General features: G+C 42.9%; 1 protein-coding gene across 1 annotated transcript in view; it reads left to right on the plus strand.

Annotated features, from left to right (window-relative positions):
* The first annotated feature begins 3,205 nt into the window (after positions 1-3,205).
* Positions 3,206-26,276, plus strand: part of Usp6nl (USP6 N-terminal like) — a 126,103-nt gene continuing 103,032 nt past the window's right edge. Inside the window, exons 1-2 of the mRNA XM_051151356.1 lie at positions 3,206-3,426; positions 17,667-17,758. Of these exons, the coding sequence (XP_051007313.1) occupies positions 17,755-17,758 (4 nt within the window). The 5' untranslated portion in view covers positions 3,206-3,426; positions 17,667-17,754. The remainder of the gene's footprint in view (positions 3,427-17,666; positions 17,759-26,276) is intronic.

A 26,276-nucleotide genomic window follows, 5' to 3' on the forward strand; every position in this document is an offset into this window, starting at 1 on the left:
GTGTGTGTGTATGTGTGTGTGTATGTGTGTATGTGTGTGTATGTGTGTGTATGTGTGTGTGTATGTGTGTGTGTATGTGTGTGTGTATGTGTGTGTGTATGTGTGTGTGTATGTGTGTGTATGTGTGTGTGTATGTGTGTGTGTGTATGGGGTATGATACACCTTGTGGCCTTTGCTCCTAACTGTCTTTCCCTACTCTCTCTTCTTCTTTCATTCTTTCTATATGGATTCAGAGGGAGCTGCCTCTGGCCAGACGGAAGACAGACAAGTTCCCCAATCTCACGGCGTGTATGCTCTTAAGATAGGGAGATGTCTCAAGTCCCCTAGAACAACAATACGCAAGACCACCCCAGATCTTTGTAACGAGCTGTATGCAATATCTTATGTGCAATTTTATTATTCACAATCCATGCATGGAATTTTACTTCTGGCTCTGTCACCAAGACTTTTTTTTTTTTTTTTTAGGAAAAAAAAAAAAGAGCCACGTGAGCTCAAAATATGAGCTTTTTCATTGACATGGTGGGTGACATGGACATATCACACTGGATGCTGACTGATCTTTTTATTTTTTTCCACCATGATGAATTACATACAGTAGTATTGGAACTGACTTTTCTAGTCAATAGAACATTCCTAGGGCGAATCCTGTGAGGCTTTCCAGAGCCTTCACCCCAGCTCCTGCCTAATGAGCTGTTTACTTATCTCCCTGCACCTAAGTGCACCACACAGCTGTGGATCACAGTCTCAGGTTACAGGAGACACGAAGAACAGCCCCCTTCATCCATAGTTTTGAAGATGAAATTGAAGGATGGATAATTTACTCTTGACATTTTCCCCATGTTCTATATTTTCATGTTCTCACCACAAATTGTATTCTTGACCCTAGTTATTATGGTATCTTTGTGGGAAACATGTACTTTTACCTCTGGCAATATTGTACAAGTATTGTCACTAGTATTATATAAGTTGTAAAAATGAAATGCAATCTTTTCTGTTATGTGATAGGAGACAGAGTTCTTAATGTTTGGCACTTGCGAAATAGTTTCATTGGCAAATACAAACTATGTTTTTTTACTTTCTGTGGTATTTTATTGTCAGTAAACTTTTATCCTTTTCCCCCTAGTTGAAAGGCATCTTGGTGCCTAGCATGTCATGTTAGAACATAATCATGGAGTGAATATAACCTAAAATGCATCCTTTTTAGGATGGGTTGGTAAACTACTATTCCAAGAGTCAAGTGCTCCTATTTATAAAAGTTTTCAGTGAAATTCAGCCACCTCATCCTTGAATATATTTTTGAATATTCATAATAGTATGGAGTGTGAAGTCTGAAGTTGGACCAATAGTGCCGACAATTAGATCCAGAAGGCAGTATTATTAGGCTGTGTCCAGGGTTGTCCCTCCAACTCATTGCAGTTTTTGTATTCGCAGTGATATATCTGAATGAATTATCTTGAGCCTCTTGGGGCTCCCAAGGTATCTTAAAGAGATGGTAGCTCAGGCATTGCAAGTTAATTCAGTAAGCATCATTTGGAGGACTTCTGCAATCTTCAGATTACAGTGTCATGTACACGCACGCGTGCACATGCTGTCTGCAAAGACATGGAAGCAGTGGGTCTTCTCACAGACCCACTTGTTAATTTAGGAGTTCTACACCTTTTGGAGAAATATTTGGGTGTTGAAAAAAAATTTCCCATGTGCTTCTTACTTTTGACCTAATTTTAATCAAATCAGTTGTGCCATTTTGAACACACAAAACCGTAAAAACAAACAAACAAACAAACAACAAATCCAAAAGTAGTGTTTCAAAACCAGGTTTAAAAGAACCGAATGAAAGAATACATTTTTATTATCTTATTGCCTTTTAACTGTGGATGATGCTCAATGGAAGTGTGTGTGTGTGTGTGTGTGTGTGTGTATGTGTGTGTGTGTGTGTATGTGTATGTGTGTGTATGTGTGTATGTGTGTGTGTGTATGTGTATGTGTGTGTATGTGTGTATGTGTGTGTGTATGTGTGTATGTGTGTATGTGTGTGTATGTGTGTATGTGTGTGTATGTGTGTGTGTATGTGTGTGTATGTGTGTGTGTATGTGTGTGTGTATGTGTGTGTATGTGTGTGTGTGTGTATGTGTGCGAACACTGGGTTCCATTGGAAGCCCCCACCTCACTAACACTGTAAAGTGGTTAATATGACAGCATTTGAGAAATAGAAGTGGCCTTAGAGGCCATCTAAGACCCAGCCCTTCACAGGTGTTAAAGCCTGCTTGCTGAGGGACTGGACTCCGCCTCCCCTTTGCGCGTCAGGTTTCACCAGTTTAGGAGAGAGAGTACTAACAGCACAGTTGCCAGCTTTAGTAATTCTAGTTCCTGGAAACAAGGAAAGAAGCCTTTTAGTTATTCGCACACCCAAACTTTTGCAGCTTCTGTTGAATAAATCATTTAACTGTCAGCAAATTATAGTGTCGGGAAGTTTACATCATCCCTTTTTACAGCAGCTTTTAATGGAAGGCTGTGGAGATTAAAACTCTTTTGACAATCTCCCCGACACACACACAAAGAACGCTAACCTAGGCAAAGATGGGGCAGAGATGACACTGAACACGTTTCAGGGGGCAAAAGGCCCCACTTAAAAGTCGTGCTGATCTGAACACTTGGCATAATGCCTGAAGACTGACTGTGTGACCTTGTGTCAGTAAGAGCGCCTCTCTATTGACAGATCATCACTGGGTACACACTACCAAGCATTCGCTTGTGCAGGGAACAACTCCGTGAAGCAGGCACGGTCACGATCCCACTTCACGGATGAAGACACCGAGCCGAAGAGAAAACCAAGTGCAGTGGGCAAGGGTTGAAGGCTGGCAAGCATTTGGGCTCGAGATGCAAAATGCGCCCCTTGCTTCGTTGCCCGCCCCTAGGTGTCAGACACCGCCTCGGTCCTTGCCCATCTGTAGTTCTAGAGCAATCCCGGGGCGCTGCGGGATCCGCGGACCCGAATCCCCGCAGGGGGGTCGGGGGGCTCGGCCTCTGCCTGCAGCCCGGCGGGAGCGCGCCCGGCGGGAGCGCGGGAGCAGCGCACGTGCCGCCGGGAAGGCAGGGGCTGCCCGCCCGCGCCAAGATGGCGGCGGCCGCGGCCGCAGCGGCGACTGTTGGCGGCCGGTGAGGCGGGCGGGGCCGGCGGCGCGGAGGCGGGGTCCCGGGCGAGCCGCCCTGGGGAAGGCGGGGGCCGTTTCCATAGCGGCGGCGGCAGGAGGTGTCGCGCCGGGGAACTTCCTGGTTCCCGGGCTCGGCTTTGCCGGGAGCCTCCTGGAAGGGAAACAATGGGGCGGAGGGCACTGCGGTAGCCGCCGCCGCCGCCGCCACTGCCGCCACCGCCGCACCGGACCCGCTCGGCCTCCCGCGACTGGCCGCCGCCGGGACTGCCTTGAGGTAACTTCTTTTTCTCCTCAGCCGCTGCTAGCGGGGTTGGCGGGGTCTAAGGCGAGGGGGTTCCGGACGCAATTGGCCCCGGGCAGCCGGACGCCGCCATTCCCGGCCCGGGGCAGAAGGCACGCGGCGGCGGCGGCGCGGCCTGAACGGAGCCAGCTCACGGGGAGCCCCCGCGCCGTGTCGCGCGCGTTGCGGGGGGGGGGGGTCCGCGGTGTGATTGGCAGGCGGGTGGGCGCGGGCGGGGGACCGTGAAGGGCCCTGCGCGGCGTGCAGACCCCCGGGGAGGAGGAACCCTTTGGCCACCTTCCTCCCCCCTCCACCCCCTGTGCAAGTTTCGGTCCCCGGGGAGACGTGTCTCCCTCGCAAGTTTCAGTTGCGTCCTGCCGGAGCGCCGAGTGGGCAGGACCCAGGCAAACTTCGTCTGCTGCAAAGATTGCCTGGATGCCCGCAAGAACTTTGTTTGGAGCAGCCTCGGGGAGGATGGGCGTGAGGGAGGGATCTGGGAAGCCTGGAAATCCGTGCACCCTTGCAAAAAAAAAAAAAAAAAAAAAAAAAAAAAAAGTTTTGCCGGATAGTTTGGGGCTCCGGGGCGCGGCGTTTGCGGAGGGGTGGTGGTGGTGGTAGTGAGCACAGCAGCTCGCAGGTGTTTTAATGCCAAGCAAATGAGAGAAGTCTGACTCCATGGTGGGACGTTCATATAAGATGAGCATTGGACTTCCTAGCCACCCTCTGTTTAATCAGCAGATACTTTTTATTTTATTTTTTAAAAGTAGCACCTCATGACATAGTTTTTTTAAAAGCCTATTTCTTTCTAAAATTAGGATATTTGAGGGCGAGGAAAGAGTGTGTACATAGTACGGAGCACACAAGTTGTTACCTAACATCAGGGAATTTTCGAATAAAGACCGCGTTAAGTAGAGTCTTCTTTCACTCATCTGCCTTACCCCAGGCGCGTTTTTGGAAAACTTTAATATGCGTTGTGCCTTATGGATCAGAAAGGCTTGGTGAATAGGGGACATACTCACCCTTTAGGAATAATGAGGCACGGATGAAAAGATAGGGACACTGTCCTAAGTATTCTTGTTAGAATAATTTAGTCGAGGACCCGTTTTCTCTCTCTCTCTCTCTCTCTCTCTCTCTCTTTCTTTCTTTCTATCATATCTATCTATCTATCATCTCTCTAATTATATCTACGAGACAATTAATGTTTCATAGCTCAGAAAAGTTTCGCAGTACGGTTGAGATCACCCCTGGCCAGTTCCCTCCCATACTGAGTCTCTGGAAAGTTTCGCCCGGGGTGGTGGTGGTGGTCGTGGTCGTGGAGGAAACTAGGGCTTTTCCTTTCTTTAAGTCATCTTAGTAATCAGCAAACTGGCATAGGACAGTGTCTCATTGCTTTTCTCAGTAAGACTCCACAATTAATAGTCGTAATTTTATAGGAGAAAATTTAAGCGTGGTGTCGTTCACTCCTTAAGGTATAGACTGACTGATCCTAGTTTGTACTCTCCATAGGCCATAAGTCAAAATGGAAAAGGAAATTATACTAATAACTGTAAATTAACCTCTAAAGAAAATACACAGCCCTGATCACAAGGACAGGGGTCCTGAGTTAAAGAATCAGCAAGTTCTCACAAAGGTACTTAAGAAGCATCCTTTGTCAACTTTCAGAGTTTGGGTCCTGAGCCTTAGTGCTGGTTGCTGAGTACTTTTTAAGTAGACTGTACAGCTCTGGGTTGTGCTTGGTTCTGGTGTGTATAATCTATTAGCACCCCTTCCCCTTGAAAATATTTTTAAAGATTTATTATTTGCCGTATATGAGTATTTTGCCTGCATTTATGTTTGAGCACTATGAGTGTGCCTGCTGCCCTCGCAGGTCAGAAGAAGATTTCAGCTCCCCTGGGACTGGAGTTATGGATAGTTGTGAGTCATCTTGTGGGTGCTGGGAGTCAAACCTGGATCCTCTGGAAGAGTATCTAACCACTGAACCATCTCTCCAGCCCTCCATTACTCCCTGTAACAGTGTTTTGCTACGCAGGTAACTCTCAGTGAGGACAGCTGATCTGGTCAAACAAGTCAGTGAGGAGAAGTGTCAGACTTGGTGTTGGGTGTAAACTGACTGATCATCCTCAAGCATTGTACAGGAACCAGCAGCTCCAGTGTGGGTCTCTAGCGCCAGGCAGTTTACACCCACCCATCTCTACTCTCATGTCAAATTACTTCGACACTTTGTAGCCAGGAAAGATGGATTTAAACAGCCAATGAGTTCAACCTTGTAGCAAACTGAGAACAAAATATTGTTGGTGAAAGACTGAGAAAGTTGTGGAAGTTCGGAAGTCAGCTAAAGAACTTAAAGTACTAAAACTTCAGGAATTGCTACTTTAGGTAGAGAGAAGGGGACATTTTCTGGATGTGAGTTTAATTCTTTTACCATCCTTGTTTTGTAACTCGTGTAATTCAGACTAATTACTGAAGCCTTACAGTTTGTCCTTTCAGTGCAATTTGTGAGAAGTGTTTTCTATTTACAGATGGGATCTAAGTATATACTAGAGAATCATTTCCCCTCTAAAAGGTTTCTACCATTTTTACAGTTAACATAAGACTCACAGTTTGAAGAGAGTCTTTCATATCGCATACAGGGATTAGAGGGTGTGGGAACTGGAGCCACAGAGACAGTTCCCGGCTGGCTAGTGTCATCTGCAGGCTCTCCCACCTCATGACATAGTTTTTTTAAAAAAGTTTATTTTTTTTGTAAAATTAAGATATTTGAGGGTGAGGAAAGAGTGTGTACATAGTACAAGTCAGGGAGACTGATGTGGAGGTCACATGATGTTTGCTGCCTATTGGCTAGTTCCCTTCATCGCCTATTGGCTAGTTCCCTTCATCGCCTGTGTCCGGTCGTTGGCTCAGAGAGAAGCTCCTGAACTCCTGTCATCTGTTTCATAGTCACCGCAGAAAGTGAGTCAGTTTGCTTCATCTCATGGCCACACAGGACCTGGGAAAGACTGTCCACTGCAGTGCCTGCTTTCAGAGCGCTTGGGTTACATGGTAGTTTCCATAGAGGAAAAACTTGAATTAAATTCTATATAAATTATTCATCGATTCCTCCCAGAACGGTGTTGTAAGGATTTGTTGATTTCATTGTGAGGCTCCTCTCACCAGCTTAGACTGCCTTATTTAAACACACCTACTCTTTACAGAACTTCCGGAGCAGTCGACCCTAAGGTAAACTGGTAAGGATTCAGGTTGTTTCATATGCTTGCAGCAAGATCAAGTTGACTCTGGAATTCTGTGTCTACTTGAAGTGGTTTTGGTTCTAGAGAGACGATTTAGTTATCTAGTGGCAGAGGTACACATTGCACCCGTGTCTTCCTCATGTAAGTGTAGCAGAAGTTACATGCTCCCCACTCCCCACCCCTGGAATTTTCCTTCCACTGCATCAGCAAGTGAATAAAAAAAAAATGCTAGAGTGCTATGGTAGACTGCCATTTAAAAGCAGCTCTGTATATTAATTTTACATTTAGCCACATTATCAGGGGTTGCAAATTCATGGTCCATTATGACACAAATGCAGTGGTCATACATCCATTTGCTCTTGAGGCTCTTTACTCTGGTTTTATTTTGTTTGGTTTTAGGGCAATTTAACTTATTACTATACATGTAGTAAGATAAGACAGGGTGAAATAAAAATCACAAAAGAAAAAAGTTGAATAGATGTGGAAGATAGTTTTAGAAGTCTGTCTTGGGCTGGAGAGATGGCTCAGCCATTAAAGGCTAGGCTCACAACCAAAATAGAAATCTGTCTTACCTGGGCAACATATTTTAAAAATTATTTCTAGGTTTGCTTTGCTTTTTAAAAAAAAAATGACATTTCTGTTGTGTGTGTGTGTGTGTGTGTGTGTGTGTGTGTGTGTGTGGTGGGGGGGGTCGGGTTCAGTTTGGAGTTGTAAATTTTACTGCTCTCTGTTTACCTAAATTTTGTTATTATTGTTTTGTATGTGGTTGTGCACGCACGTGCAGGAGGTATGGCACATGATCAAATGTGGCGCATGTGCATGCCAGAGGTCAGCCTTCCGCATTGTTCCTTGGAAGCACCTAACTTGTTTTTTGACAGTGACCCGCACCTTAGTGAGCATCAGTACCCTTCTGTCTCCCCGCCCCCCAGTGAGCATCAGCACCCTCCTGTCTCTCCGCCCTGGTGAGCATCAGCACCCTCCTGTCTCCCCGCCCCTGGTGAGCATCAGCACCCTCCTGTCTCTCTGCCCATGGTGAGCATCAGCACCCTCCTGTCTCTCCGCCCCTGGTGAGCATCAGTACCCTCCTGTCTCCCTGCCCCTGGTGAGCATCAGCACCCTCCTGTCTCTCTGCCCCTGGTGAGCATCAGCACCCTCCTGTCTCCCCGCCCCTGGTGAGCATCAGCACCCTCCTGTCTCTCTGCCCATGGTGAGCATCAGCACCCTCCTGTCTCTCCGCCCTGGTGAGCATCAGCACCCTCCTGTCTCTCCGCCTCTGGTGAGCATCAGTACCCTCCTGTCTCTCCGCCCCTGGTGAGCATCAGCACCCTCCTGTCTCCCCGCCCCTGGTGAGCATCAGCACCCTCCTGTCTCCCCGCCCCGGTTAGCATCAGCACCCTCCTGTCTCTCTGCCCCTGGTTAGCACCAGCACCCTCCTCTCTCCTCACCCCTGGTGAGCGTCAGTACCCTCCTGTCTCTCTGCCCCTGGTGAGCATCAGCACCCTCCTGTCTCTCTGCCCCTGGTGAACATCAGCACCCTCCTCTCTCCCCGTCCCTAGTTTATACTTGGGTCTAGTTTACTTCCAAGTTGTCCTTTCTTTTGGGATATATTTTTTGAGGCCTTGTTGACACGAAGGGGATGATTCATTTGGTATTTCTGACGCTATGACACTTTGTGTTCAGAGCTGCCTCAGTACAGTGTTTTGACCAGCCATTGGTTTTCTGGGCTAAAGAATCCCTGGGGTACTATGTTCTCCATTTTGGATTCTTAATCTCTTTTGGACTGTGATTGCTCATTCCTGAGTGTTTTGTGAGTTCTTGGATATACCCTTTACAAAAGTTATATAGTTTATGCACAACAGTGTGTACTAGTCTTAGATGTATATGGGGAAGACTTTTGATAATGTAATTACTTTGTATTAACTCAGTTCAATTACTTTGTATTAACTCAGTATCTCCTGTGCCCCAGAGGTTTATTACGGTTGTTTTCAATCAATGCCCTCTTCCTGTCTTGAATTTAGCCAGGACTTAATTTTCTATCACCTTAGGTTAATTAGTTTTCATAGAAATAATGCCACGCATCATATACTGTTTTGTGTTTAGTTTCTTTCATTCAACATTGTATTGTACAAATGAATTTCATTTATGTTGTATGTATCTGTTTCTTTTTATTGCTCAGTACTTGTTTTTGTTACTCCGGCTGCCTAAAAAACTGTTCCAGAATGTAGCTTAAAACAATGGCAATATTTGCTTTTTTCACAGATCCTCAGTTTGGGTGACGCTTTTGTCAGTTTCAGGTTGGGTTGCTTTATGAGGGCTTGGTGCTGTGTCTGAGGACGCTTAGACGGCAGCCCTGCAGTATGGCTGGAGGTTGCTCACACTAGCTATGTGGCTGGATTCGAGGGGAAAAGACAGAAGAATAGAGAGGTTGGGAGGGTGGTGAGAAACATAGAAGCTGTATTGTCCTTGCCACTTAGACTTGGCACTCCTGTGGCGTTAATGCCCATTGTATTTTAATTACTACTTGAAGCAGTTGTAAAATGCCCGCCCTATAAGAAATAGCCCTGTTTCTTGACTGGGAGATTCTAAAAAATCATGCTGGATCATACTCCAGTAACTTTTATTGCCACAATGGTGGCCTGGTCCATGACTAGTTCTCAGTTTGCGCATTCTACGTTTAATGTGCCTTTTTGGGTTGTTCTTAGTCACTGGCTGCTGTACTACTGCTGCTGTGGACATTCTTACTTGTGTGTTTTGTTGAACATATGAATGCCTTCCTTTTGAATAGCCATAGGGATGGAAATGGTCACCAATAGGTAGACATGCAGATAGCTTTAGTAGTTACTTAGCAAACATTTGTTCAGAGTGTTGTTACCACTTTTATTTTTTATATCTGTCTGTCTGTCTGTCTATCTGTCTTCAAGACAAGGTTTCTCTGTGTAGCCTTGGCTGTCCTGGATTCACTTTATAGACTAGGCTGGCCACCAACTCACAGGGATCCACCTGCCTCTGCCTCCCTGAGTGTGGTACCCCTTTATACCTTTGGTATTTTTAATATCTTAAAACTATACATGGTGTATATTGTTTGGCCAGTTACTTGTCTTAGGGGGACAGGCGGTCTGGATCTACTTTTGTGGAAATGCAGGTGTTTGTGTGTATGGTGTGCATGTGTATTCTGATATGGGCACACATGTGTCAAGGCCCAAGGCAGTATCAGGAAAGAGTCTTATATCACTCTCTACCTTATTCATTGAGATGGTGTCTCAGTTGCCTCAGAGTTTGCTATTTCTGCAGGTTTCAAGCTGGCCAGTGTGCCTCAGGGATCCCTTGCCATTACAGCTAGCATTTATATAGGTTCTGAGAATCCCAACTTCAGTCCTCTTGCTTGACCGACAGGCACAGTTTTTAACCCCTTGAGCAGTCTCCTCAGCCCGTAAAGCTTTCATGTGTTGCACCCAGCTAGTGAAAAATAGAGATGATGTGGAAGGGCATGATTGTGAAGTACTAGGGCAGTTTTCAAAACAGCCCTAGTATTCATGTATGTATTCAAAGATTATATACATTAATTACTGAAGAGAGCTTTTCGGATTTTTCTTTTTTAGGAATTTCTTTTTAAAGACTTTGAACACTGCCCCTTAACAGTGTATATTATTTTTTTTGTTGATGACCAGCACTTTAGTATCCCTTTGAATTCTAAGCTCATTCTGAAGACTTGCTTGGGCTTCATTTTCCTGACTAGTAACAAGAAAGCCTTCTGTCCAGGTTGAATAACTTGTCATCATTGAGGACTGCCAGAAGAATGTTGCCTAGACTCTCACACTCAGGGCTGCATTTGACCACACCACCATTAACGCCACTCTGACTTTTTCCCTCAGGGGTCAGTTCAGTCTTCCCCCATGCCCAGAGTGGACCGGTTTAGACTGGTTTGTTTTCGCTCATACTTCATTTACTCTGATAATTGATTTGTTGGTCCTGCTTATGCTAAGGAAACTAGAATCTTTCTCCGCCTCTCGTTTAATTAGAGTTAGTTTTAAAGTCATAAATAACACAAGTTAGAACTTCAGTATTGTGTTTCAACTTCCTTATTTTATGAGCCCAAAAATGTATCAGGACTATTAGTGTGCACAACAACTTTATATTTAGTTTGCCAGGGCATCTTTTACACAGGATCCCGTGATTCTCCTGGGCGCTGGGCAGCCTGACTTTGCGCTTACAGGCCCAGGGAGGCCACATGGGCCTTGTTGTTGCAGCATTTTCTGTGTGAGGCCTTACAGGTGACCACCATCTTGGTGACTTGTAATTTCATCCACAGTGCCCTGCAGATCTCTGTATCTGCATCCTTTGGCTTGTAGGTTTACCCACTCTCACTTAACACAGTGCCTAGAGCATGGACGCCCTGACCGCCACTTTTGCCAGCTGGTTTCTGTTGGCTTCAGGGTGGCTGCGATCAAGTTGGTCTTGTGTCCTAAGCTAGTTGGGAAGTTTTTGTATGTTGTAGAGTTGAATTAATATTTACTGAAGGAGCAGATAAGTGTATTCTGTTGTTTAGATTTTAGTTGATCACAAATTCCTTGGATATAGGTCTTAGATACCTCTAAGACATAATTGTCTCCTTTTAAATCTCTCCCATCATGGTGTCTGCTTTGGTGCTCATTATAGATGGCAGCCTGGAATTTATCTTGAAAAGAAAGGATACTGTGTTCTTCATTTTAGGTTTTATCTGTGCAGCTTAGCCACTTTGCACTGATAAGATAGAAATATCAAAATGTGTATGGCAAATGTAATATTATAAGCCACCCTTGCTCCTCTGGACCTGACAGAATAAGGAAGATTTGGAAGTGACACTTGCTTTCCGTACGCCTGGTGACCAGTGTGAACAGCCACTAGAATTTGATAAGGCCGCCTGGAAACCTCCCTTAAATTCTACCCAGGAAAGGAAATTTAACCTTACTCTTATCTCATGCATCATTAACATACACATGTAACCAAACTGCAGAAAACTCCGGTTTACTATTAGGCCTATCTCATTCTTTGATCTCATTAGCAGGAAGTATTTTGTTGACTTAGCAAAATAAACAAACCTCTTTTCACATCAGTGACAGATTCACTGTACTTTTCTTGTGCTGGGAAAAGATTCCAGGCTGTGGGAATTTAGCATTGTGTTTTATGGGTATGTGATGCTCTAGAGTATTGTTTATAGAAAGCCCAAGAATTATGTACCCACAGGGATAAGATATGTCTCAATGAATAAAGTCGGTAATAGTAACGAGTTATTTCTTTAACTAGAGCAAGAAGACATTACCTGGGAATCCGCGCTGGCATATGTAGTAGGACTAATGAGCTGTAACTGAATTAAGGAAGGAAGGTGCAAGAGCTATTATAATGTATACTTTGTTCATGGCCTTGTTGGCTATGCCTAGGTAACTGTCTGGCTTCTGGGAGTTGCTCAGGAGGGCTCATTGCATGCCTAGTAACTTTATATGTTGTGTTTTTTAAAATTAAAAAATTGTATTATTATTAAAAAAATTATTTTGAGACAGTGTCTTAGTAACCTTGGCTGGCTTGAAACTTGATCTGTAGACCAGGCTGGCCTCAAATTAAGAGATCTTCCTGCCTCTGCCTCTTGAGAGCTGGCTTAAAGGCATGTGCCACCATGCCTGCTTATGTTCTGAAGTCACAAGTCTGGGCTTGTGAGCCTTTGAGGAGATAAATGTGTGAGCTGGAGGAAACTTAAGTTTTGATACTGCTTTCTTGATGATTCTGTGATAAAGGTGTGTAAAGGCCATTGCAGGGTTCATTCACTTCTTTAAATTATCATAAATTATAAGGCAGTTTTAATGGACACGAGAGACTACTAATAATGAACAATCCTATCAGTTATTATTGGATATTTAAATTTTAAAATTTGATGTTATAATTAATGCTGTGATGAGGGAAATTTCCGTAAGCATTTTATGGGAGGGGAAAGACAAGAGACTTTTCAGCAAATAATAATTTAGAAAAACTAGCTATTGGGAAAGGGTTATACAGGATGCCACAGCTGTGAAGGTGAGATGGGGAGCTCCAGTGGTGGACAGCACAACTGATACAGGTCTCTGGGTAGCCAGATGTTCTGTACGTGGGCGGTGTCTAATCAGAGCCTTCTACATAAACAATGCATCACAGAAGACTACCTCACAGTTTGTAGTAGAGCTGCCCATCACTTGTGTTTGTCTTTTACTCCTAAGGATGAGTGTGACTCTGCTTCTCTTAATTACTGTTTAGAGATTGTAACTGCAATTGACACCTTTACACACGAAGCTACATTTGTTTATATTACTTGTATTTAAACTTTCTATACTTTTGGGAAATTTCGCTTTTGTTTTTAAATTAGAATACTGTAGCATAGAAGATTCATACAAGACACTACGTATTGCATAAAGACTAACATAGTGACATCCATTCAGTTTCCTCCCTCACCTTAAGTGATAGAACGTTACCAGTCTCCTCCTGAATGACTGTCCTGCCCCAGCCCACTGCTGGCTCGAGGAACCATCAGCCTCAAAAGCCTTCACTCTCTTTATAGTATATTCGATATGTGAATATCTCTAAATAATGCGTTGTTAACTTTGTGTATTAAGTAACATTGTACAAATGAGCTCATGTATCCTTGGTGTCATTGTGTATGTACTTTTATAATATAGTGGACATGAGTACATATCAGTAGTTCTTCTGAGATTTTTTTTTTTTAGTTGATAGATGTACTTTTGGTTCATTTTACTGCTTCATACTGCTTAGTGATGTAGTTAATTCTTCTGTAGAAGTTTTGTGTTTTGTTTCTTTTGCTATGACAAACAGCATTGTTACAAGTTCCTCTTCTCCTTCTTTTTCTTACAGACAAAATTGCTAGGCATTTCTCTTTTTTCCTTTTATGGTATGACCCTGGGAATTGAACCCTGGCCTTGTATATGCCAGGCAGTGTTCTACTGCTGAGCTTTGCCCCCAGCTCCACAGTCATTTCTGGTTACATCCAAGCACAAACACGACATAGATTCTATAGCTGTCAGTATTCTGCTTTAGTCTGCCTACCTGTGATGTCACTGCTTACCTGCCACGGGGTGGGGTGGGGTGGCAGGGGTGTGGCCCTGCCCATATAAAAGACAGACCGCCCACGTGGCTCGCTCTCTCACCTCTCCTCTCCCGCTCTCTCACTCCACTCTTTCCCTCTATCTCCCTCTTTACTTTCTCTGTCTCTCTCTTCTCTCTTTCTCTGGGGTACCCCTTCCCTCTTGCCTTCTCCCCCCATGCTCACTTAATAAACTCCATATAACATAATATCTGCTGCCTGGTACCTTGTATTCTATCATTATTTAATTTTTAAATTTTATATATAACAATACCCACATCTACGTTTTTGCCAACTCTATGTTTTTGGTGCCTTAATTTCAAACTTCTGTGTGCTTTACTTGTTTAGTAGACTTGCTTCCTATAATTAGTATGTGCCTAGATTTTTGAATGCAGTCTTTTTAACTTGATTTTTTTTTTTTTTTTTTTTTTGAGACGGGGTTTCTCTGTGTAGCCTTGGCTGTCCTGGACTCACTTTGTAGACTAGGCTGGCCTCGAATTCACAGAGATCCACCTGCCTCTGCCTCTCAAGTGGTAGGATTAACAGTGTGCTCTACCACTGCCTGACTTTTAACTTGAAATTTTATTAGTTATTTATTCTTATTTTTCAAGACAGTGTTTCTCTGTGCAGCTCTGACTGTCCTGGAACTCTGTAGACAAGGCTGGCCTTGAACTCAGAGATTTGCCTGCCATTGCCTCTGCCTCTTGAGTGCTGGGATTAAAGGCATGAGTCACCTTTGCTGGTCCCACAGAGGCCAGAGGTGTTGGATCCTCTTGGATCTGGAGTTACAGGAGGTTGTGAACCACCTGACATGAGTTCTGGGATTCAAACCTCTACCTTCTGCAAAAGCAAAGGCAGTACATGCTCTTAACTGCTGAGCTGTCCCTGCTGCCCCTAAAGTCAGTGTCTTTATCCTCCGGCTTAGTCATCTTTGCCTGGAATAATGTAATTACCACAAAATTTCTATGGCTGACAGCAGACATTTCTAGCCCATAGATGTGCATCCTTGGCTGAGTTAGACTGAGTTGGTCGTAAGCCATGGGCTACCTTCAGTTATATGTCGTTTTGGCACCAGCAGCCTCCTTGGGTGTACATTTCTAGTGCCTCTATGCAGCCCAAGACAATGCAGGCACATTTGGTCCTCTTACAGCCCCGAGTTAGGTGTGGTCAGTTCTGCCTCATTCCTGGAATGAGTATTGCCACACGCAATATATGAAAAGTAAGATAGGTGCTGAACTTTGCAGAAATTCTACAAAATACCCAGTATGTGAAATTGAGTATTTAAGAGATTACTCTTTTCTAGGGACGGGTAACTAGGTGAGGAGAAAAGGAGCCTTAATATTTTATCTTGCGTGCTAGCGCTACTAAGCCACTTAGTTGCTGAAAAAATTTGATAGACTTACTATTTTGAAAGTAAATGGGAGCCACCCTTCATCCCAGCACTCAGCAGGCAGGGGCAGGCAGATCTATGTGAATTCGAGGCCAGCCTGGTCTACAGAGTGAGTCCAGGACAGCCAAGGCTACACAGAAAGCCTCAGAAAACAAACCAACCCAATCCCCCCCCCCCCCAATGGAGGCAAGGCTGGGGAGCAGACTCTGTTTTGAAGCTGTGTATGAAGAACCTTGACCAGAGACTTCACTGGTCATTCATAAGGACGTTTTTAAGAGTTGCTCCATGGGCTGGCCACTGGGAGTCTGACCATGCTGCAGTGAGTGTACACACAATTCAAAACACACTTGATCTTTCTCCCCCTGCCCTCCTTTCTTCTTCTTCTTCCCCCCGCCCCCATGAAGTCACAAGAGTGGGAGGTGGACCTGGGGGGACTAGGAAATGAGTGTGATCAGGTTTCATTATGTGAAATTCCCAAATAATCAATAAAAATAACAAGTTGGAAAAAGAGTTGCTCCATGGGTCCGTACATTAAATTCCCATGCATGCTTTGCGTGTTTGTAAACTATAAGACTTGTGTGCATTTGTTGCCTTATATAGTAAGTCTGTATATCCATAGTTTGTATGTTTTGTTATCCTGACTTATATTTTAATTATGTGTAAATGTATTTGTTTGCATGTGGGTATGTGCAACGTGTGTGTAGGTGGCCGAGGAGGCCTGACAGAGCAATCACGTATCCCTTAGAGCTGGAGTTAGGACAACTGTGAGCCACCTGACATGGACCATGGGAATGAACTTGGTTCCTCTGGAAGAACAGCAGTTTCCCTTAACCGCTGAGCCATCCTTCCAGCCCTGTCCTAGTGTTTTTGAACATAGTATTTTTAGTGCTGAGAAAATTCTTTATGTCTTAAATAGTAGCGATTTGTTTGGCTTTTTGTGGTGTGGCAGGAAGGAGGCATTACTCCTATAAGGTACTTTGATATCATTTAGAAAATTTAACATTAAAAATGTATATAAACATAAGCCCCTGGGCAAAGGGTAGTTGCTCTAAGTATAAATGGGTGTGGACTTTTGGGGGCCTTTATAGAAGTTTTATCTGCGTTGTGTTTTTGTGACCTTTGCCTGCCTTGCCCAGTTGTCAATTTAGCATGTTCCTGCTCTTAGTTTCCAAGAGGGAACATCGAACCCACTAACCCTAATGCAACACCATCAAGAAGTGTACTTACTGTGAGAAGCTTTCAATGTGTATCTGAATGTGGGATTATGTCCGGTCGTAGATTTGCCACACTACTTTTTTCTGTGGGATAATTGGGTTATCTGGAAATGGTAATCACTGGCTAATGCACGTATGAAGAAGAAAGCCTGTGGGCTGGGGTCAGGTGACGGATGGCAGAGCTGTAATTATACACCACTGCTAACTGCAGTGTCGGCAGCATGTGGTACCTGTGCATGCTGATGCAGTGCTTACATTGTGCAAATGTGTGCTGCTCATGTGTCTTATGTAATCTGAATACAGTGTATGAGACAGTAAGCTGAATCCTTAAAAGCGGTACCCCAACTTTGATTCATAGCTGAGGGCCTTACTTTACTGCTTGGCTGTTTCCTTGGGTTATTTAGCAAGTAAAATGTTACTTTCCATGATTGTAGGGCATAGCTTACTGGTTTATGAAGAAAGTTATGAAAGTGTGCATTTTGTGTTGAATTGCAGAGCTGTACAATCATGAATTAGAGCCGAGAAGGCGTTTATGCATCCACAGTAAACACTAGTACTTCTGTCTCGTCTAAATATGTGCTACTCAAAAGAGGATTTATCATGCAAATCTTAGTCCAAGTTCAAGTGTGTTTTAGTACTGATACTCGAACTAATACAAAACAATGCTTATGTTACACTTGAGAGAAAAAAGCTACATCTAAAATTTCAACTTATTTACCAAATGTACTTTTAAAATTCTTAGAAAGAATGCATGCCAGGATATGTGCTGCATATAACGATGCATATGAACATGTGTTTATAATGAGGACATGGTATCATTAGAGGACGTTCTTAGCAATAACTTTTGTTTGAAACTTATTTGTATTTGTATTTGAAACTTACACAAATAATCGTATGCAATCAACATAGATTTAGTAGGAATGAGTTGCTTTATTTATCCAGGGCAGAGCACTTTTCTTTTTCTTGACTTTACTAGTTGGGAATGGGGAAGGAATAAGTTTAGTACTAAAGCCTTAAGTTAACAAGCTTTATATGACAGTTCCCTTTCTACAGAGTAAACATCTGGCAGTTGTCTCCTACATACTAAAGTCCTGTATGGCAGTTGCTTTGTGTGTGTGTGTGTGTGTGTGTGTGTGTGTTGTGTGAATCAGATGGTGATTAGTAGTGATCCTTTATATGATGGCTAGGGCCTCTAGAGGTAATAGAAAAAAAAAACTGAATTAAAGTTATTTTCATTTCCTTTTAGGAAACTCTAAATATTGGCCTTTAGAAAATCTGATTTCTTTCTCTTCTTTTTCCAGAACAGGATATGTATTCCTCTGAGAAACCCTGGATAGTAGATTTCGGCTTAATACTGGATTGGGACCACACACAGAGACTTCTCCAGTCATGAGTAAGTGTCCTACTTGGTTTAATTTCTGCTGCCTCGTAAAGAAGAAACATGTTACTGTTATGGCACTTCCTGAATGAGTAATTGGATTCTCCTAGTGCCACTCTCGTGTCTCTCTTAAGGCAAGGAGAGGTGCCTTTTGGTGCCTGCTTTATGCTAAGAAGGTAGACGTGGTAAGAGAACGCAGTGCCGGCTTATGAGCTGACTGAGTGCATCAGTTAAGAGCTTCTGTTGACTTGTGTTTTCTACTGGGAAAGGATTCTAAAAGTACGAGAGGGAATATTGTAGCTGACTGTAATTAAGAGGTTTTATTGTGTAAATTTTCATCACTGGGCAACATGGGCTAGTATATTTATGTAAAACCACACAGTCCTATCAGTGCTCTTAACAGAGCAGGAAAATGAGGCTGTTTTGGACTTAGCAATTTTGATAAAGGTTTTATCTTCTCGGTTTTAATTTTCTGTTCATTTTTGTCCATGAGAGAAACTGTATTTTACTGTCATGTCAACTATTTGCTTTGAGAGTAGAAACAAAGAATTGGGGTCCTAATTGGCTGTTGGAAGTACAGACTGTCTGAATATGTAAGTCTGGGATAGTGTGAACATTCCCATATTACAATGTTAGTTTACACTTTTTTGTATATTGTTGTGTTTACCTTAATATGAATTAAGGCAGCCTTTTCATGCTCTTTAGTTAGTTTTTATAGTGAAATGTTTGAGTCTTTCTACCAAAGTCACTTTTGATTTTTAAAATATCTACTGTCTTTTGTTTTCTTTCTTTTTTTGGTTGGTGTACTTTGAATAAACACAGTCAGTTGCTAGAGGCATTCAGACCCAGATTTGGAAGAGGCTGAGTGTTCTGTTTCAGTTCCATTCACGAACTTTTGTACGAGGTTACTTCATAGAAACCCTAACTCCAGCTAGGATGGTCATGAGTTCACAAAATTAAGATGGAAGTTGAAAAGTTTCTTGAACCTACAACCCTTGTGAAAGTTCAGTGGAGCTGTGTCTGGGGTTCCCGGGTTCTTTGAGCATCGCTGCTGCGTGAGTTCCCGAGGTCACGCAGCTTCTGTTCTTACTGTCTTGTTCCTGCAGGAACCAGGTCTTTGTGAGATTGAGGTGGACATGGGATGGGACCTGTCAGGCGGCAGTGTGACGTGTCGTGTTTTAACACTTCCATGGCTAATGTTTTATTTGGCATATTTAAAGTTGGTTCTTTTTTAAATGTCCACTAGCTTTTCTCATTTTTGCTTTATTCTACAGTTTTCCCCTCTAACGTCTCTGAATTTGAACTCTTTTTTTTTTTTTTTTTAATTAAGATCATTCAATACTTTTTCAAGTTTGTCTACAGTGAGTTTGTGATTGTTGATGTTGCTGATGTGGCCGACGCTCTCTGTAACTTAGCAGGCATAACTCTAATGGACTTTATGTTTCCCTTGATGTCCCTGCTGTCTAGCACATACGCCACTGTCTCTGCCTTGCTTTAGAATTCACAGATCAAAATTGACCTGTGTCAGTGGACCAGAGCAGCCCCACGGACATGAGAGACATCACGGATTTAGTCTCAAGTCAGCTAGCATTAGGTGAGCGTCATCTTCTCTGCTGTGGCTTCCACACAGTTGGCCAAGTTTTTTCAGTGTTGTACAGTGAGGAAGAGCGCCGCACTGTTCCAGGTCCGGCATGAAGAGCCTGGATGCTGCCCCTGTTGTGTTTGCAGTTGCCCTAAGATACAGCTTCTTGTTCCTTTCCTGCCCTGGAGCAGAGCAGCTTCATGTGTCTCGTGTGATTTTGGATCCATAGAAATGTGTTAACATGCTTTGGGGCACAGCTGTGTCATTTTAGTTGCTTCGTCATATTTCATTTGCTGAAATATTTGTTCCTGTGTGTCTCTTTGAGAAGCAGAGCCTCAAAGATGGAGGATGGCACTGAGGCTTTGCTGTTAGTGTAGGAAAGTCAGACTCCACATTTCACATTTGAGGTTATTTTAAAAGTCAGCCTTTGCTTATTATCCTAGTTCCAAGTGTCCCTCCCTGTCATTCCCTGTCCCCTTCACTTGCCAGGCAAGCCGGTTGCTCTTGTAGCGTGATCAGTGCACTGTAAGGTCTGTTGCCTGTTGGCCTCTCTCTGATCTATATGTGCTTTGAGAGCAAGCACTATTTTTGGCACGTAGATCTTCTCTCTGTGTATTAATATTTTTAGATTTTTTGTTTGTTTGTTCTTTTTTTGAGATAGGCTTTCTCTGTGTAGCATTGTCTGTCCTGGACTCACTTTGTAGACCAGGCTGGCCTCGAACTCATAGCGGTCCATCTGCCTCTGCCTCCCAAGTGCTGGGATTAAAGGCGTGCGCCACCATGTCTGGCTTTAGATGAATCTTGAGGTGCTCTTCTGAGAAGATTGTGTAGAGAATTGCAGAGGAGAATGCTCCTGTAGGTGGAACGGTGTGAGAGGGAAGGCGGACTCCACGGGGGCTCACTGAGTACTTGAGTGTCCTAGCATGGAGGCAGGAAGGGCATTGTGAGAGGCAAGTCTGGAGGATGGGAGGTCAGGCTCCTGGTCCTTCACAGTAGGGCTCACAGTGTTAAAGGTTCAGTTATGGGAATGACTTTAAGATTTCATTCTGGAGAAACGGCTCAGAAAAACACATGCCTTTCCTGCAAAGTTAAAAGTTGGTTACCTAGGCAGTGTTTGCGTTTGCTAACTTGCCCTTAGGCTTTGGTTCTTCTCAATCTTTCTTTGAATAAGACTGGGTTACATTTCCTTTTCTTGACAGCTTGATGATAGAATGTAGAAAAAGAGGTTGTTCTGGAATAGACCATCATAATAAAGGTAGTCCAAGGAGTGCTGTAGTGGTCATCATGGGCTGTGTTTTTAGGGACTTCTTAATCTCAGAAAGTGGGGATTGAGTGTAACAGAATTCTTGTTTTGAAAAAAGAATCCACATGGAAGTGTAGCTAAGGTTAAAAGGTACTTCCTTAAAGATACTGAGATGAAAAGATATTGAAATCTAGATGAGATTTCTAACCTAGATGGTGTTATTGGTTATTAATGGTTATTTTCTTTAGTATTTATGTAGGTATCAGAGGAAAGATCGGATATTCAGATATGTGAGTAGATTTACCCTGGCAGGTTCCCCAGCCCTTTCCATATATTGAAAAACATAGAACCCAGCATGTTTTGGACAGCAATGCGATAAATGGATGAAGGTGGAGGCAGCCCATCTTGATACTGGCTTGGCCATCATGGTTTCTCTGCAAGGGCTGGTTTCTTCCACCTCCCCTGGCAGTCCTGAAATAGTAGTTGGGATGGCCCAGCCCTCAGGACTTGAGAATTTGTTGAATGCTTTGTTTTTCAGCTCTCCGTTTTGCCAGTATGTATTCTAGCAAATTCTGAGCTGAATACTTGTGATGCCATTATGACAGTTGTGAATGTCATGGTGAACTGTTGAGTACAGCCAACAAAAGGCTTTGATTTCTAGCACTTACATTGTTATTGCGTTTTTGTATTTGCATAGTTTGCATTTGTTCAGTTTGTTTATTTGATCATGTAAAGCCAAAGATGAAATAAAGGATGTGGGTATCTTAGATTATTAATAGACATAGCAAGAAAAGTTCTAGTACATGGCAGTAACAGTGTTTATTGATTATTATGGTAGGTATGTTTAAAGTAAAAAAAGCACAAAAATAAAAGCAATTAAATTATACTTATTTTTCCTTTTCAAAGCTTCATGTTGAAACTGTTTTCCCTATTTTAAAATTTTACTTTCTACTGTATCTTACTTCACTTTCATGAGAAAAGTTTTACTTTGAAATTAATGACATGTTTTGTAAGTTGTTTGGATGTCAGGTCTCTTCTGACTGGGTTGCATGTTGCACGTTGGTGTGTTTAATTCTGCCCTTTGGCCCAGATAAGGGGATGAGGGTTTTTGTTTTTGGGTCACTTTTGCATAGGAAACCTCTCTCATTCAGCTGAGGAAAAGAAATGGGCCTGATATCTGGTGTAGTGTTTTAATGGTTTTCTGTTGGAGTGGGAACAGTTGGCTTTGACGTATGTTCTAGCGGATACTGTTCTAAGTTGAGTAGATGACTGAGCCCCTCCGTGACGGCTTGGGGCTTCTGCTAGTGTGGGTCATGGAAAAATTGGCAGTAATAGAGACTTTCTCCAAATATTGGTTAGCAATTCTGCCTAGAACAATAGTCTACCTAGAAATAGAATAACTGCATCCTTCAGAAGTAGGCTGGAAGTGAAAAGTTAAGTAGAATAGCATTTTAAATACTGGTGTATCTGTTCTACCACTGAGCCAATACCTTCATGTTGCTGCAGTGATTCTAATGTAAGAGATGAATTTGTAGATGGCAGTTAACAGGGGGCGCCTCCAGGCCTTTTGTGGGCAGGCTAGGCCTCACAGCAGCTCCTCTTGAGAACGCTGCTCTCCTATTCAGATGGACTGTAGGAAGCCAAGGTGGGGAGCTGAGGAGTGCCAGCAAGCCCTGCTGCTCAGCAAGTGTGCTGCTAGCGGCTTCCTAACTGCACTTCATTGTTTGATTTCTACCATTGAAGGTGATGATTCCTTTTTTGTTTTGTTTTGTTAGAGCTCATTTATTTTCTTGCAGTAGGAAAGGGAATAACTTTTAATTTGATATTGTCACGGACTAAATAGAGCCAAATGCAGTTTTATGCAGTAATTCAGCTATGATTTTTTTTAAAAAAATTAAAATTTAGGAGATAGCTTAATTTTTTGTTTCTGCTTTTGATACTTTTACCAAACTTAAAAAAGTAAATTCCCACAGACATCTGATTCAGATTTACTAGGTGCTTATATTCCTCCCTCTCCCTCTTTTCCTCTTCTCTCCTTCATACACTTCTATATGAAAGACATTATTTATAATTAAAACATTTTGGTGAATTCTGGTTTCCTTTGATTAAAAGTCATTTAGAGTTTTAGCATAAACAATTTACTAAAGTAGTAGTAGTGTTTCCAGCTTCTAAACTTACTTTTATTAGTTAAAATTGCAAATCATTAGCATATTTCTTCTCCAAAGCTAAATTATTTACCAGCTTTCGTAGGGCAGTCATTTAAAAATTTTTAGACATACAATATATTGCAAAATATATACAAATTTGATATATGAATCACCTTCAGTAAATTTTTTTTGTAGTAACAGAGATTAGTGACTTCTTTATAATAATTTTAAGATGCTCCATTCTTTCTTATTGTTTCTTTATTGAGATTTGTATACATTGATCAGGTCACTCTGATCCTTCCTCCGGCTCCTCCCTACATCCCTCCCTACCACTTTTTACTCTCAGCTTCATCTTCTCTCTGTTTTCTTAAACTCGCAGAGTCCACCTAGTGCTGCCTGTGTGCACAGAGGTGTAGGACCACCTCCTGGAGCGTGGGTAGCCTCTCGGGCTGCATCAGTGACGAGAACTGCACCCCCACCCCGCCCCTCACCCCCCAGCCAGCTGTCGCTTGCCAGTAACTCCTCAAATACAGATGGGGCTTCGTGAGCCCCTCTTTGACCCATGCTGGGATACCAGGCTGGCTGATCTCGTGCAGGCCTTGTGCGTGTAGTCACTCTCCATGTGTTCATGTGTACAGTGGCCCTGCAGAAGACAGTTCATTCTTAAGGAGAATCTTAACATCTATTGAGAGAACAGTTTCACAAAGGCAGTCTTTTTCAAGTTCCCAAAAGCCCAGAGGCCTGGGATAGAACACTTTGCTGCTGACTAGCCTTGTTGGGTGGAGCAAATGGCTTGCTGGCTTTAATTGCCAGTCCACTGCGACCTACTAACCCATCCACCAGCCTGCAGCTTTAGTTATTTGTAACTGTTGATTGGACTGCGTCATTTGGAAGCCTTGTATCATGGATGTTTATGACTAGGCTGGTGAGGTTTTTATTCCATCATGTCTTAGAGGAGCATGCCTGGATAGACTTTGCTGTATTATGTAAGGAAACACAGTGTCAGGGCTTCAGGGCCAGCGTGTGTTGCTCCACACGTGTCCTGGCCACTTCAGACGTCCCATTGTTCTAGATGCAGCTGCATCTTCCCTGGTCTGTTTTATTGGTCCTCTTGCAGTCAGATTTCAGAGGCATGGATATTTCAAATTAATACTCTTTATTTTATCTTTTATGATTTCATAAAAGTTTGATTTTTATGAAATCATAATGGAAAGGACATTCTCCACAGTTGAGTGGAGAGTGGGGTATGACTTTCACACGAACTGGTGCCTCATATTTGACCATGTCCCCTGGAGGGGGAGGCCTGGTGGCACTCAGAGGAAGGATAGCAGGTTACCAAGAAGAGACTTGATACCCTTTGAGCATATACAAGGGGAGGTGATCCCTCTCAGGAACAGTCATAGGGGAGGGGAGTAAGGGGAAAATGGGAGGGAGGGAAGAATGGGAGGATACAAGGGATGGGATAACCATTGAGCTGTAACAAGAATAAATTAATAAAAAATTTTAAAAAAAGTTTGATTTTTGTGGCTCTTTTCTTGAGTCTGTGATTAGAAATGATGTAACATATAGAACAGTCCACATCTTTTTAAATTAGCTTTTCTAAAACTGGATTTCTATCTGAAAACATTATTTATTTATCAAAAGACAATGGGTAGCATAGCTGAGGAAGTGGCATCTGTTATATGGTCTGTAATGAGCAAATCTATATTGAGGTCCAGTTTTCCCTTTTTTTTTTTTTTTACACAGCAGCTGGATAGCTGTGCTTTCACTTGCTTCATTTTATATAAGTAGACATTTCTTGTTAAGGGGTCCCCCACCTACCATTAGTATGTATGAAGTAGAGCTGTGAAGTTGATTTCCTAGCCTGTGTCCGTCTTCTCCAAACTGATGTAAAATGGCATTCTGGTATTAACTTTTTTTTTTTTTTTTTCCTTTTTGGAGAGTCAAGGGGTGAATACATTTCCTGGGAGGGAAATTCTTTGTGGCCTGTGTGTAAGCTGGAGGTCAAAACAGGTCAGAAGTAGACTGAGCGGATCTTTTCGTTCTTGTTCCACAGTTGTACTCCCACTCGGGCACTGAGCTGCAAGTTAGTGTTTTTTGTTTTTTTTGAGTGTATGTCATCTGCCTGCCTGTCTTTCTGTCTGTCTGCTGTGTGTGTGTGTGTGTGTGCATGCCGTATCAAGTGTGTCAAAGTCAGAGGACAACTTGCAGGAGTCTGCTCTCTTCTTCTTTCACGTCAGTCCTGGGGGTTGAACTCCGAGCTTCAGGCTTGCCAGTAGCTTTAACCCACTGAGCCATATTGCTGGTCTACGTTTGCTTGCATATTTGTTTTTGTTTTTTAATGTTTACTTTTATGAGTGCTCTGTCTGTATGTACACCTGCCATCCAGAAAAGGGCATCAGATCACATTATAGATGGTTGTGAGCCACCATGTGATTGCTGGGAATTGAACTTAGAACCTCTGGAAGAACAGATACTGCTCTTAACCATTGAGCCATCTCTCCAGCCCCTGGATATTTGTTTTTAAATGGAAACATGATGTCCTTGTATTATCACTATGGCCCAGAAACTAGGAAGTCAAGTGAAGACAAAACCTCTAATGCAGTGGTTTTCAACCTGTGGGCTGCAACCTCTTTTTTGGGGGGCGGGGTCGAACAACCCTTTCTCAGGGGTTGCTTATCAAATAGCCTACCTATCATAACATAATATTACAATTACGAAGTAGTAATGAAAATAATTTTACAGTTGGGGCTCACACAACATATTAAAGGGCTACAGCATTAATGTTAAGAACCACTGCTCTAATGAGTTACCTTTTGTTCATGAAGTCTGCAGTTGTACTGGGTTATTTCCTTTTCATAGGAAGAAAACATTTAGACATTATATGTTAAGAAAATGTAAAAGGCCGGGCATGGTGGCGCACACCTTTAATCCCAGCACTTGGGAGGCAGAGGCAGGCAGATCTCTGTGAATTTGAGGCCAGCCTGGTCTGAAAGGCAAGTCCAGATCAGCTAGGGCTATTAATTACACAGAGAAACCTGTCTAGAAAAACAAAAAAAAAAAAAAAAAAAAAAAAAAAAAAAAAAAAAAGGAAAAAAGGAAAAAAGAAAAAAGTCAGATACTTAATACTTGGTAAGATTTACATCAAATTATGGGACAGTTGGAGTCATGGTGTCTTTAAAAATATTCATGCTTCAGAGTATGAAAGAATGGAATGGAAGTGGAACTGATGTTAATGTAATGTTGCTACCGTACCCTCTGCCTTGTTTGAGGTCTTCCCTGGTTATGGTATAGTTAACACAAGATGAGGGGATACTTGCTTGTGTATGGCTGGTAAAAGTCAAGTACATGTGTACTGATGAAGTTTCTATGTAAACTCACAGTAGTAGATCCTGTATATTATCCTTAGTGATAGCTTTACGTTGTCTCTCTGTGATGTGTGACGTCGTCTTCTGGATTTGGTTTAGACATTTCTCTAATTCCCCTGTCTTGGGGCATCTGTCAGGAAGCAGAGGCAGGGGCTGCTTGGTGGTCTCTAGATTGCCTCCTCACCTAGCTCTT

This window comes from Acomys russatus, chromosome 9 (assembly GCF_903995435.1).
Source record: "Acomys russatus chromosome 9, mAcoRus1.1, whole genome shotgun sequence".
NCBI classification, from domain to species: Eukaryota; Metazoa; Chordata; class Mammalia; order Rodentia; family Muridae; genus Acomys; species Acomys russatus.